Source organism: Rhipicephalus sanguineus, chromosome 4 (assembly GCF_013339695.2).
Source record: "Rhipicephalus sanguineus isolate Rsan-2018 chromosome 4, BIME_Rsan_1.4, whole genome shotgun sequence".
Taxonomy (NCBI): domain Eukaryota; kingdom Metazoa; phylum Arthropoda; class Arachnida; order Ixodida; family Ixodidae; genus Rhipicephalus; species Rhipicephalus sanguineus.
This window is the reverse complement of record NC_051179.1, coordinates 207,359,605-207,372,515: the sequence shown is the minus strand read 5'-3', so window position 1 is coordinate 207,372,515 and position 12,911 is coordinate 207,359,605. Positions and strand designations below refer to the sequence as shown.

The 12,911-nt window shown below is 46.3% G+C and overlaps 1 protein-coding gene across 1 annotated transcript; it reads left to right on the top strand.

Moving 5' to 3' along the window:
* Positions 1 to 749: 749 nt before the first annotated feature.
* LOC119392009 (monocarboxylate transporter 5-like) lies at positions 750 to 11,427 on the top strand. The gene is made up of 5 exons (XM_037659644.2): positions 750 to 969; positions 4,160 to 4,303; positions 5,441 to 5,894; positions 6,204 to 6,892; positions 11,267 to 11,427. Exons 1-5 carry the CDS (start codon positions 750 to 752, stop codon positions 11,425 to 11,427), a joined length of 1,668 nt encoding a protein of 555 aa, XP_037515572.2.
* Positions 11,428 to 12,911: the final 1,484 nt, after the last annotated feature.

The window sequence follows — 12,911 nt, the reverse complement described above, 5'->3', positions numbered from 1 at the left end:
GCCTCAACATATTCACACTTGTAGGAGCTTACAGAATGTGAAATTCAAGACTAAGTGTATATATAGGTATATCAGCTGTAGTTTATGCAATATGCATGCTGATACATCCTCCCCACAACTTGTGCACAAAACAGCCTCAACAGCTGCAGATTCAAAGCGAACGCATATCATGCTAGGCAAATGTTGAATAACGCTTGGAGGTTGTCAAGCGCTTCCGCCAAGGTAGGCAGGAAGCCAAGTTCAGGTGTGAGGCCAGAGAAGCGGAAAGGCTGCAGAGACGCTGAATTCATTTGCGATACCGTTTTCCATGGTGTGCAAAGGCTTCGCCGGCCATTCACGCCAGCGAGGATAGGGCCAACTTTCTTGACCTTCCCAAAAGTGGTTGGCTCCAAATGCAGACCCTTTCTTGCGTACCCGCAACGCATTATTATATGCTTGCACTAGCGACGCAGCGACGGATTAAATAAGAAACTGCCGTAGTGTAGAGGTTCGGCTGTGCCTACACCACCCGGCAATCTTTGTAGAGGACAAGAGTGCACAGTCGCATCCCTGTCCTGCTCTTATCGCTATAGCCTACACTGCCGTCTATCTTGCTGCGTGCCCTGCATGCAGATAACACTCCCGCACATTGCGCGACAAATTTTCACGGGCGCTCAGCTAAAAACAGTGCTACAGAGTCAGTGTACATGTTACGACATTGCTCCTCGCAGAAACCAGACAATGAAGCCCCAGAGATAAAAGACCCTGCGATGGCGCCGCGCAGCACTTTGCCAAATGCATCGGAAATTGGGCCCGATGGTTGCCGCAGCTGGTTCATCGCCGCGCTTTGCTTCCTGGTGAACCTGCTGTTTTCGTCATTTTTCCGCTGCGGTGGACTTTTCTTCACTTCAATGATGAGCACGTACCAAGCTACAAGGGCGCAGGCCGCAATGCCATTGGGTGCCTACTGCGGCTTCGTCAATCTTTCGGGTAAGAGCTCTGTCGCAGTGCTGTCAACGGCTCACGCCGAGATGGGAAGTCCGGCGCAGAGACAATTATCAGTCTTTGCGATATGTCTGCTGTTTTAATTTAATGGAAAACAGTAGTCTCAGTTGCTACAGCCTCGAACGGACGTATTTTATAATAATACAATGTCACGTTATGACTAATGTTATTAACATGCGAGGCCCGCAAAGAAAATTGACATTCACTCAACAGCTGGAAGTTCATGAAATCGCATCTTCAGTCTATCGGCCACTGTTCAGGTAAGCAAAAACTCTGTAGAGGCATCGCAACCAGTTAACGTTGAGCTTGTTCATGATCGCCCTCACGCAATCAAGGCGCATAAGTTCTAGCAGTCGGAGATTAGTTTAATGAACTACACTTTCCTTACCACACTCTGCGTGCTTGAACGAACATAAACTGAGGCAAAGAATCGCGTTATGGCGTAGTCGCCATTCTGGTATTCTGCAGCGGAATGTGCCACAGCGAGAGCTTACTCTAGCTATTTTTAGGCGGTCTGGAAAAATGCCAGTTGAGAGCATTCCGTTTATTTTATCAACGATGTTGGGAGCTATAAGACCAGCTGCGCAATTTAACGGAGTTGCTTTTATTGCGTGGGAAGCAGCGGCTACGTTATCCTTAATCTGATTTATTAACTGTATTACTTCCTTTGATGTCACTGAGGATAGAAACACAGAGTTTGTAAGGCTGCATTTTTAATGTAATACTAGGAACTATATTGCTGTCCTTTTTTGCATTCTGCACTGGTCACAAAATACCCATTCGTATTATTCGCTGCTTCACTATCACACAAGATGCCTGCATTAGTATGAGTGCTTGGCGTGGGGCTTGTTCTTTATCCGACATTAGATTCTTTGCCTCGTCCCATACCTTCCTAAAGTCAACTTTTATTTTCATAAATGATTTTCGTAATGTCTTTCCTTCCACGTAGACGCGGCCAGCGGTTACAACAGGACCCCGTGGGGGTCCTGTCAGTAACTCCTCAGTGCCCAATAAAGTTCGTTTTCTGTCTGTCCGTCGTGTGCTTTAAGTAGGGGGTCAACATATTTCGGTATTTTTTTGAACTCTGACAACGCTTTCAAGTTCCTTGACTGAACGACAGCGTGGTGCATTTTATTTGTCGTCTTAGGAATTTGGAGATCGCGTTAAAGTATTTACGGACGCATCTGCACGCAGCGACGGCCTCGGCGCTTCTGCAGCTTTCTTTTGTCCTTCGACAGACATCAGACAAGTACCTTACCCATCATGATCAGCGACTGCGGAACTAGCAGCGATTGATGTCGCCCTTAAGTACGTGCAAAAAGGATTGCCTACATCGAAAGTCGTCATCCTTACAGACTCTCGTAGTGCCCTTAGCAGACTCACTGGAAAAGTGGCCGACAGCATTATTCTATGCAGTATCATAGAATCAGCCGACAAACTTCTCTCGCGCAGGATGTCCCTAGCTGCCCAGTGGATACCTTCGCACGTGGGCATTGCTGAAAATGAAGAGGCTGACCGCCTCGCTTCATCTTGTAATCATGATGACTGTGACTGCCCGGAAATTTCATCTATGATGGACAACGCTTGTCTGGTTATACGCCGCCACCTCCTAAATCAGCACCCAGACCAGCGTGGCGCGAACGGATCGTTCCCTCCCCGTCTTCGTGGTGGTGGCTTGCCTCGTCGTTACAGAGCACTGTTATATAAACTAAGAGTCGGCTCAGTATTGGTGCGCGAACGCTTATATCGTCAATGACGTGTGAGCAGTCCGTTGTGTGCAGCTTGTGGCTGCTGTGAAACACTTGAGCATCTTATAATACACTGTCCCGCGTTCGCTACGCAGCGGGCTTTGCTGATTAAGGAGCTGGCAGAAGCTCTCTGGGTGGGGGAAGGCCCTCGCATTCCCAGAGGATGTGACTTTAACTCCGAAACGACATGGGAGACCTTAATACGGTCCCCCGACGAAAAACTGCAGAAAGCAGTCATTGCATGGGCAGAAGAGGTCGCCGCAGACAAGCGGCTAGCTCCAAACCCATGAAATTTCTTTTAATAAAGTTGTATCCTCCTCCTTTGCTGATTAAGGAATATAAATTCCTCGGATTTAAATGCGCGACCACTGACGATTACCTCTTTCCAAGAGGTTGTGTATCTCGACGCGACCAGGGCCATCGAGCTCTGCTTGACCTTTATGGACCAAACTGGTCTGGCCACCCGTTTATAAGCGTTTCGTTTGTGTGTGTGTGTGTGTGTGTGTGTGTGTGTGTGTGTGTGTGTGTGTGTGTGTGTGTGTGTGTGTGTGTGTGTGTGTGTTTACCTATTTTTGTCCAAGTCTTCGTCAATTTTTTTCTTTACTTTCCGTCTCCTTTCCTCTTTTTTCTCCTCCTAACTTCCTTTCCTCTGCCTCCTCGCGAAAGAGCAGGCAGGCGTTGTGCCCCTCTTGGTGGCAGTTGCCAGCTTGCTCTCTCCCTCTTTTCTCTGTGTTTTTGTGTATCTATATATGCAAATCAAATAAATAAATACTAGTCTTCAGTAGCCTTCCATCAATCCACGGCTGCCTTGCGCTTTGGGTTTTCGATTTCGCAAGGTCATTGGAAATGCCTAATTATATCACCTTATAAATTTCTCAAAATTACCCCGTACGCTGCATTGACGTTTATTTGCTCAAACGCGCATGCCCAATCGATTCAATCAATACGTGAACGAAACACTTCCAAGCCTGCAGCACTGATGCTGCGAGATAAGGCTGTCACTGTGGTTTTGCGTTTGCCCTGCGTATTTGGCAGCAAACAAAAAATTGAAACATGTGCTCAGTTCACTACAGCAAGGTTTAGTGAACTGGGAACCTTAGCGGGCCATTGGTTTCGGTGAGTCAAAGGTATTTCATAACTGTGAGCCCGCTTGGGCACAAGACATCTGCAGCTACGGGAAACCAGAATATGTTCGCGACTAGAATACTTTGGCGATTAGAGGAGTGTGCAATATGAATAAAAAAGAAACAAAAAAAAAAGAAAACCCGCTGGTCAATCATAGGAAATATCCTTATTTAAACGTCTCATTATTGAAATAAAGAGCTAATCAACGTTCTGATGTCCACGTTGTGATGCCCAATTTTGATAGATCCAAATTGGACATCTATGTCGTCATGTTCAATTTTTCCTTTTCCCAATTTGTGCAGGTCTCGCGGCCGGAGCCCTGATACATTCATTCGGTATGAGGATCAGCGTCGGGCTCGGCAGCCTTCTCATGTCAGCAGGCTGTCTTGCGTCAGCGTTTGCTACTGGAATACCATTCCTCGTTGTATCCGTGGGCGTGGTCACAGGTACGATTCATTTCGCCGTTCGAAATGAACAGAAGTCAGGCGGGCTTTGTTTTACTCTCAAAGAAATGGTGTTACTGCACATTCAAAACGCGAATTGATAACCGGATGCAAAATCTTGGTGAGAGGGGGTGATTAAGCCTTTTTGATGATCTATAAATTTCTCTTCCGTAGTGTGGGAAGCACTAAGGAGTGGAGGAACACGCGAACTCTAAGAAAAAAGTATTTTTCTTCGCATTTTATCCGTCCTGACTTGCCACGTATATGCCTCTCTTCAAGGATACACATGCACTTTCTTTGGCAACCGTCCATACTCGCGTCGGAGAGTCGCGAGACCCAAATGGGAGTTCACGTGGCTCTTTAAGCAGAATGATATACGTGTAAAGTCAGGAATCACCAAGAGGAGCAACGCATACTCGTTTTTTTTGTCTTTTGTTAGAGTGCTGCATATTTATTATAGAATATATTACGCTTAGGATGACCTTTGCGCAAGGTCATACCTGATTAGGAAAAGTTTACAGCTTTTTTACCTTAAGAGAGGACACGGGAAAGATTGCTCTCACGAGACATTAATTCAATTACTTCGCACGTTGGCAGTTCATAGCACTGTAACTTCCTATTGCTTCTCTTTCGGCCGTCGCCTATACACCCCAACTGATCCTACATGCTGAGATTTGGTCGCGGAGGTGTTAGGTATTGTATGATTGACATTTATTTCACTTTAATTTGCTTTAGCACTCGATTTGCCTTAATTAACTTTATCTGTTGGTTCGCCGTTAATTCATAGTTGATGCTACTCAGAATTAATTGATATGTGATTAACCTCTAATACACCTTAGTTCCAACTTGAATGTTCTTGATTCACCTTAATCCACATTTGGTTCATCTTGTGAGCTAATTGTAATGTCGAATCACTTAGCATATACTTAGTACATTATGCCCCCCCCCCCCGAGTTATCCCTCGCTATCTTTGAAGATTTCGGTGACTCGCCTTTTCGGTGCTGTAATACTTCTGGAATCGGTGCACTGGCAATTGACTCTGGAACATGTAATCGGCACAAATAAGACACAAATGCATATTGGAAACCTTGGAGTAGTTAGGGTACTCACGCAGATATATAATTTCATGTTCGCTTGCAGGCTCCGGACATGGAATCCTGCTGTCTTGCGTTATTGTCGCTGTGAACGAGTACTTCGAGAGGAGACGCGGCACGGCCCTCGGTATCAACATGGCTGGTGCACCTGCAGCTTCCTTCATATTCCCGAAAATTTTCGATTACTGTCTCGCTGAGTACGGCCTACACGGAACGTTCGCCCTAGTGGGAGCACTGTTGTTAAATATTGGACCAATCAGCCTATTTTTCCGTAAGCCGCCGTGGATGCGGGAAGAGTGCTCCAAAACATCTAAAGTCTCCAGGAAAGGAAGCAGTGATGCAGACGATCAACAGGGAAAAGAAGCAGGTGACCATTCTGGTTGCATAGCAACGACTTTGCAACCTCTACTCGGCAGAAGCGACGAGAGGGACGACTCTGTGCGTGATAACGACATTTTGTTTACTTCAACAAAGAGGTCGACAATAATCAGGCTGTCAAGGTATCCACTATCCGCGACTCTTAATAATGAAAAAACCTTCTTTAAGGGAATCACTCAGGAGACCAGACATGTTGAAGGCCTTAGACACACGCGTTACGTATGCGAAAAGAGAAAACGACTGTCTTGGAAGAGGTATAAGGAAAGCAAAATTGCTGTAGCATACGTCAGTAGGGGCCGCGAATCGCGTTGTTTCCTGTGTGACCTGCCCGTGTAACAAAGAGCGCTTTGAAGAAATTTTCCAAGATAATCTGAGCTCACCGAAGCTTCATAGAGCACAGGAAAAATTTCTATGGAAAATGTATCTCTGAGGGTTATGCAGCGCACCATAGACAGCATCAAAACGACATCAATAAAGAATACGATGCTGAATTTTACGGGGACTATTGAACCCCCGGAGAAAGGTACGGAAGGCATGGAAGATGAGACAATTCCTTTGAAGAGTGATCATTGCTGTTGTACAGTCAAATCATTCGAGGAAGCACGTGATTTGCGACATTCAGTGAAGGAACGTCGAACACGCTCACTCCTGCGTAGCGCTAAGGATGTTCTGTCTACGCGGCGGTTTTATGCGCATATGTTCAGCTACTTCTCTTTCTGTTTCTTCTTGGATACGTTTCTGGCTGTGGCCGTTGACTGTGCAGTGGACAACGGGATTAGCAGAGTAGATGCTGCGCACGTTCTCACATTCTTCTCCGTGACCGATATGGCGGGACGACTGCTGGTACCACTAATCACCGATTACAAGATTGCATCTCCCCTTGGCGTCATGACGCTATCTTACTTCCTCATGGCCATTATCGGCACGACGATGCCACATGCCCAAAGTGATGTTGTATTCTGGATTCTCGTTGTAAGCCTGGGACTTCCGGTTGGCTACGTAATGGTTGCCATGTCACAAACTATTGCATGGGACGTTGGTGTACGGAACCTCCCCATCGCTTACGGTTTCGTAGCATCAGTGACAGCTGTGGGAGCGTTCATGAGGCCGCTGGTTATAGGTGAGTTCTTTAAATCATTTCTATGCCAAGAACTGATCCCTCACTCTCACTAACTGACAGTTTCTTTGAGTGTAAAATTTCTCAAGGAGCCACATGGCAGCGTACGATTGGATGCCTGGCGGCTATGTAATAATTCTGGCGAATTTTGCTTTATAAGGAAAATTGGTCAAAATTGTCGTTGCGCAGAGCTGCCTCTGAAGTTCTTTCTCATTCTCAGAGCACAAGTGCTCATGCATTTCACACACTGCGGCAACCCAAATCAGGGTATTGAATTCTGGATCTGCTAATCAGCGGGCGTCTGCACAAGCCACTAAGCACAGCAGGACAACCAGCAGCTTTTTCGATAACTGAAGTGATCGAAAAACCTGTGGAGCAGAAGCTAAGCATTAGAGAATATGGATCAAAGGTATGACTTCCAGATTTCGTTTGAGATATGTACTGCTCTGTACGAGAGGAGCAATCCTGCGGGAGACGTATAAAAAACATATAAGAAACAACGCATCGAATCTGCCCCATTAACAGAAGAAACCTTGACTTGAACAAGTTCACTTGCACACCTATTTTGTCTGGCATATCAGGCTGTGAATTGCGTGACACAATTGTCTGCATAAGATGGCTGCAGTGTTCATTCAAAAGCAGATTCAGTTCGGCTGGGAAAACTTAATCAGACACAGATGATTAGAAGACTATTTGTGCCCAATCTAGAACTTCTTTCCGTCGCGTTTTCAATGTGCGAAAGTAAATTTTATCATGAATTGCTGTCTGCTCGCCCATACTAATACACTTAAAAGAGGCTACGCATTAAATTCTGGGAAATCGTGGAAAAAATATTCTATTCAGTATTAAAGTTCACAAAAAATACCCACGCATCTAGGAGTCCGGATGCGTGGAAAGTGAGCAGCTATATGCAGCCCTAATGATATTCAAACGTATTTCAGTTTAGAGTGCAGATCCGATAAAATTTAATTGCGCAGGTACGGTGTAGCCCGACACGGAAGTGACTAATGGGGAGTCATGTCAACCCACCAACGACCGTTCTGTTTACAAAGTTGATGAGTGACTTGCTGAATGACTACCACGGATAGAAATATCGGGGCACGTACCGATTATCATTCAAGTAACAACATTACATAATTCGTCCTTATCAGCCTATTTATACGTTAATTGCAGGACGAAGAGATAACCACTAAACTTCTGAAGCTTGGGCTCTATACGCCACACACGAACTCATAGAGGCCCACAGAGCAGCACAATGCACTCGCCTAGGTCAGTCTGTCAAGCGACGTTACACACTTGACACCCTCAAAATGCAAATATCAGCAGCCGACCCCACACTTCTGCCAGCCCCCCATACACACACAGCTCATAGCGAAACCGCTCCCAGGAACACCCACGCCACGTATCATTCGTCCCGCCACAAAGCCCGGGCAAAAGCTCTCCACAAATACTACGGTTCCGAAGCGGAGGCTGTATGGATGGATGCAACTTTCACGGGCGAAGGCGTGGTAGTTGCAATCGCACACTCCAACCCAACCCTACTCTCCACCTTTCTCATGCATCCATCCTGGAATCCTCGGGCGAAGCGGCGATCCCTCACACACACTGATGTCCGGTACGCCCTTACCGGCTCGAAAATCTTACTCCTAAATTTCGCGCGAGGACAAGCTCACGAGACCGCTTTCCGCATTTTCAGCTCACCCACCGAAAATCCGGTCCGCCATGTTGAGCTGATATGAGTGCCAGCGCGCTCTGGGAATCCACCTTTCACCACGCCCGAGGTATGATCAACCGGGTGGTGATGGAATCAGAGTCGAGCTTCTCCAGGGAGCGCACGCCCTCGTTCCACGAGATGACCCCGGCATATCGCGTCGAGCGCCAGCTATACCCCACCACCCCACCTATCCCTTGACAATTTTCACAAGGTTTATGGCGCCGCCTTCAGACCCTTCGCTATCCCTGTTTTCTTTCCCGCATCCACACGGGAGCGCACACCCCGTCCTGTGTTCAACGCATTTACTCCAATGCTACCCTCACCCACATTCTCTTATGTGGGTCTGTGTGAATGCCTGGCAGACCCTCCCCCGGGGGACCTGGAGCTTCTGACCATTAGGGAGAAATGCGAGACCCTGCTGCGGTCGACGGACCGGGCCAGGCGGAGGATCCCAACTTACCGGACAGCCTACGTGATGAACTCATGAACATATAGCTCAGTGGGGTCGTGAGGGCCCCTGGGACGTACGTACCCGAACACTTTGTCTAAGTGATGCTTCGTGTATCACACACTCTCTCTCGCTCCTTATCACCTCTAGTTTACTCTGTCGCATGCGAGCTGATTTCTTTCAATCCCTGCTCACTTCGAAATTTCGTTAGTTCACGTATCTCGCTGCCGTCTTTGGCTGTGTTTCTCATCCCTGGTATCCATTCCGTTGCTCTAATGAACCACCGGTTTCCTGTAATGCACATTCGGGTCGGTCCAGGTCCATTTATTTCGTTTAGAACCGTTACAGCGCACAGACACGGCGACAAAGGCAGAAGGCACAGCACTGAATCTTGTGTTGTGTGAGCGCTATGACTTTGTGTCTTCTTCCTTTGTCCCCGTCTGGGTGCGCTGTAACGTCTCCAAGATGCATTACCAACTAGCCCACAAAGCCATTCTCTTGTTCTTTCGTTTAATGTCAGCTGGAATATCGGCCAGCCCTGCTTGTTCACTGGCCATTCTGCCGTGTTCCGAACTTTTATTGTTACGCCTACCATTTCTCGCTTAATCGCACACAGTGTTTTAAACGTTTACGTTTAAAACGCCGTTTAAGTTAACGTTTTAAAGAGCTTTTTTATGTTGTTGTCTTCCAAGCATCAGCCCGGAATGTTAGAAGTGGAAATATGCAGTGATTGTACACCTTTAGTTTAATAGGGGCAGTGTTAAATTGCGCTTCATGATTTTGGAATGCCTGCCGTATGCGCTTCAGTGCATTCTTCTGTGAATTTGCTTTTGATAAGTACGCTCTATTGTTAGTAATTTTCCTAAGTACACATGCAATTGTACAGACTGTAAAGGTCATTTGCAAATCATGAACTCTCAATCTTTTAAATGAGGAAATACGCACTATTTGTGTTAGAATCATTTTTGTGCATTGCTCACTAGAATTACAGTGCCCCTATGTCAAAGCTCGCGAAGTTCTTTAGGTATTCGAGACATTTGTGTTCGGTTTCGAGTGTAGTCGCTAGGAGCTCTAATCTTGCAGGCTTCCTGCGATCTAATGGCCTGTCAGAACGACTCTGAGGGAAATGCTCTCGTGTGTGTGCGTGCGTGTGTGTGTGTGTGTGTGTGTGTGTGTGTGTGTGTGTGTGTGTGTGTGTGTGTGTGTGTGTGTGTGTGTGTGTGTGTGTGTGTGTGTGTGTGTGTGTGTGTGTGTGTGTGTGTGTGGTGTGTGTGTGTGTGTGTGTGTGTGTGTGTGTGTGTGTGTGTGTGTGGTAGCTTTTCCCCCTTATTATTTATTTTTTATATCTCTCTCTCTTTCAGCCCCCTGCTTTCGAACCTCATTGCAGGGTAGCATACTACCTTCTGGTTAACCTCCCTGCCTTCCTGTTCTCTCTGTCTCTACGTCTATTTTGTTGTTTCTTTGTTTGCTTGAAGGTGCAGTATGTTCACTATTCCCCATCAACCAAAAACATATGGTGTGGCTGCAGTCGTATGATGACACACACACACGCACCCACGCACAGACACACACTATTAAGTAAAAACAGTATCCTTGTACTGCTCTTATGTAAGACCTCCGCCCTCCACAATTGCAAGGTTTAGCCAACCTGCAAGCACCTACATGGCTAACCTCCCTGGTTTTCCCTCTTTGTGAATCTCTCTTTTAGCCCAAAAATAGCTTTCAGCACAAAAAACAGTGCAGTCCTGTGAAGGGCCCATGCATCTGGGGCACCGTGTAAGAAGAGCAAACGAATAAACAAAACAACGTGTCACGTAAGGTTTAGCCACAGAATAATGAATAACGTGCAGTACAACAAATGAGCATCGGAGTAAGTATATTTAGGCATAGTACAGAATCTAACAAATTATGATATTATTTGAGCAATTAAGCCAGTCACTAATGAAGAAGTAGTATCTGATGAAGCACCAAAACTCCGTGTGATAGAATATGAGTAGAGGCCACGAAACTCACTGAAATGTCACAAAGGATAAAAACCAGCGGAAAACACAGGACACAACGAAAAGAAGTCGACGGGACAGGCTGGCTGTCCCGTCGACTTCTTTTCCCTGTGTCCTGTGTTTTCCGCTGGTTTTATCCTTGTGAATGAGTACCGACCAGCCCAGTCCAACGCCTTGGTATCACTGAAATGTGTTTTCACTTATATTCCGTGCAGGATATTTTCGGGACGCAAACGGATCATACGGCGGACTTTTCCACTTCATGGGAGGAATGGTTTGCACATCTGTCCTGCTCACTGGTTGGCTCTGGGCTTCAAGTAGACGAAAAATAAACTGCAGCGCGAGACTTTGTCGGTCGCCAGAGCGGCGGGTCTAAATGCTTGACATCTCATGCGTCACGTGCTTCAGTGTTTGTGAAGATATCTGCGATTTGCGTGAAATGAAGCCAACTTAATTTAGCTTATGTCGATTGGCAGCGTTGAACGTAGCTTTGCCGACAGTTCCGAACTTATCGGGCAATCCTAACTGAGGACAATTGATAAACGTCCCGAGTCGGGACCTTTAACAGCGGAGTTTAACGCTTTCGTTTCGCCGCGTAGCGTTTCAGAAAACTATTATCATGAGAGGCCATGGAATCTCGCGTCGCCTAACAACGCGTTGGAGGCAGGAGAGTAAGGAGGAGGGAAAGGAGAAGGGGAGAGGGTAAAGCACAGCAAAGCCGAGTGTACTACAGTGTAGCAAGGGGGTGGGAAAGGGAGCTGAGCGTGAGGAGGGAAGGGAGGAGGGGAAGGCTTCGCTGTTTCCTCAGTCTTCGCACCAATAGTGCGTAGCTGCCCAATTTTTATTTATTCATTCTTTTATTTATTAAACGTACTTTCAAGCCCTGAATGCCCTACAGAAAGGAGTGTGGAAGACAGCAGATGCACGCGCAGTTAAAACAGAAAACGAGAGACAACACATGGTGCTATCGTTTTTTAGTCAGTCCTTGCCATACCTGGCAGCGCATTACAAGATGAAGACGTGCCAACGAGCCCCTGTTGCAACCTTAAAGAAGAAAAGTTGCAAGGCATCTTGCAAAGGGATTTCGAAACATTGTTCATCTGTCATGGCGGCGATGGGGACAGGTGAAGGTTTCCTGGCGGCGCTTGTCCTGGCAAACAACAGTCATTGCAGAATCTTTTGCGACAAGATGGTAGGTCGACCTTATAGTGATGATCCGACCTTGGTGATATGTAACGAGGTGGATGAAAGCGGGGATCCTTCAAGTACCCGTTTTTTTTTTTGAAAATTTAAGGCGAGATGATTTTCCGTGCAATGAAAAGTCAGGCAAGTTACGGCGGTCTTGAAGTAGGGTACGCTGGAATGATGTGAATAATTTGATACGATGAAACGTTCTGCCGGACAGTTGAATAATAAACACAAGTAGGAGATCAATAATGTAGAGAAAGAAGAGCTGCAGGCCTAAAACGGCCTCTTGGGGGACACAAGAAGTTAAACGGAATCAGATGAACAAAATTGTAAGCTGTTACATGCTGGCTATGGTTAGAAAGAAATTCCTTAATCCATGCAAGTGAATTAGGTCTATGTTGAGCTCATTAAGCTTGAACATAAGTAAACCACGTGAGACGGAGTGAAATGCATTAGCAAAATCCAATATATGTCGCCAGTATCGAAGTCAAGATCTGCGTTAATGAATAAGTCGCTAGTAAAACACAGCTACTGCGTTTCGCACGAAACTGCTTTACGGAATTCAAGCGATAATACTGAAGAAGGAATTCGACTTAAATTCAATGAGGTGTGAGTAATATATTATATTCTCTATGCCTGTTACCTTGGGATGCCTGTTTAATGGTAATGAGG

What these genes read in the sequence shown, in the direction of transcription:
- LOC119392009 (XM_037659644.2), top strand. Translation starts at nt 750, where the DNA reads ATGGCGCCGCGCAGCACTTTGCCAAATGCATCGGAAATTGGGCCCGAT. An exon ending in ACAATAATCAGGCTGTCAAG is followed by an intron (nt 5,895 to 6,203) that starts GTATCCACTATC and finishes TGTATCTCTGAG; the next exon opens with GGTTATGCAGCGCACCATAG. An exon ending in CATGAGGCCGCTGGTTATAG is followed by an intron (nt 6,893 to 11,266) that starts GTGAGTTCTTTA and finishes TATTCCGTGCAG; the next exon opens with GATATTTTCGGGACGCAAAC.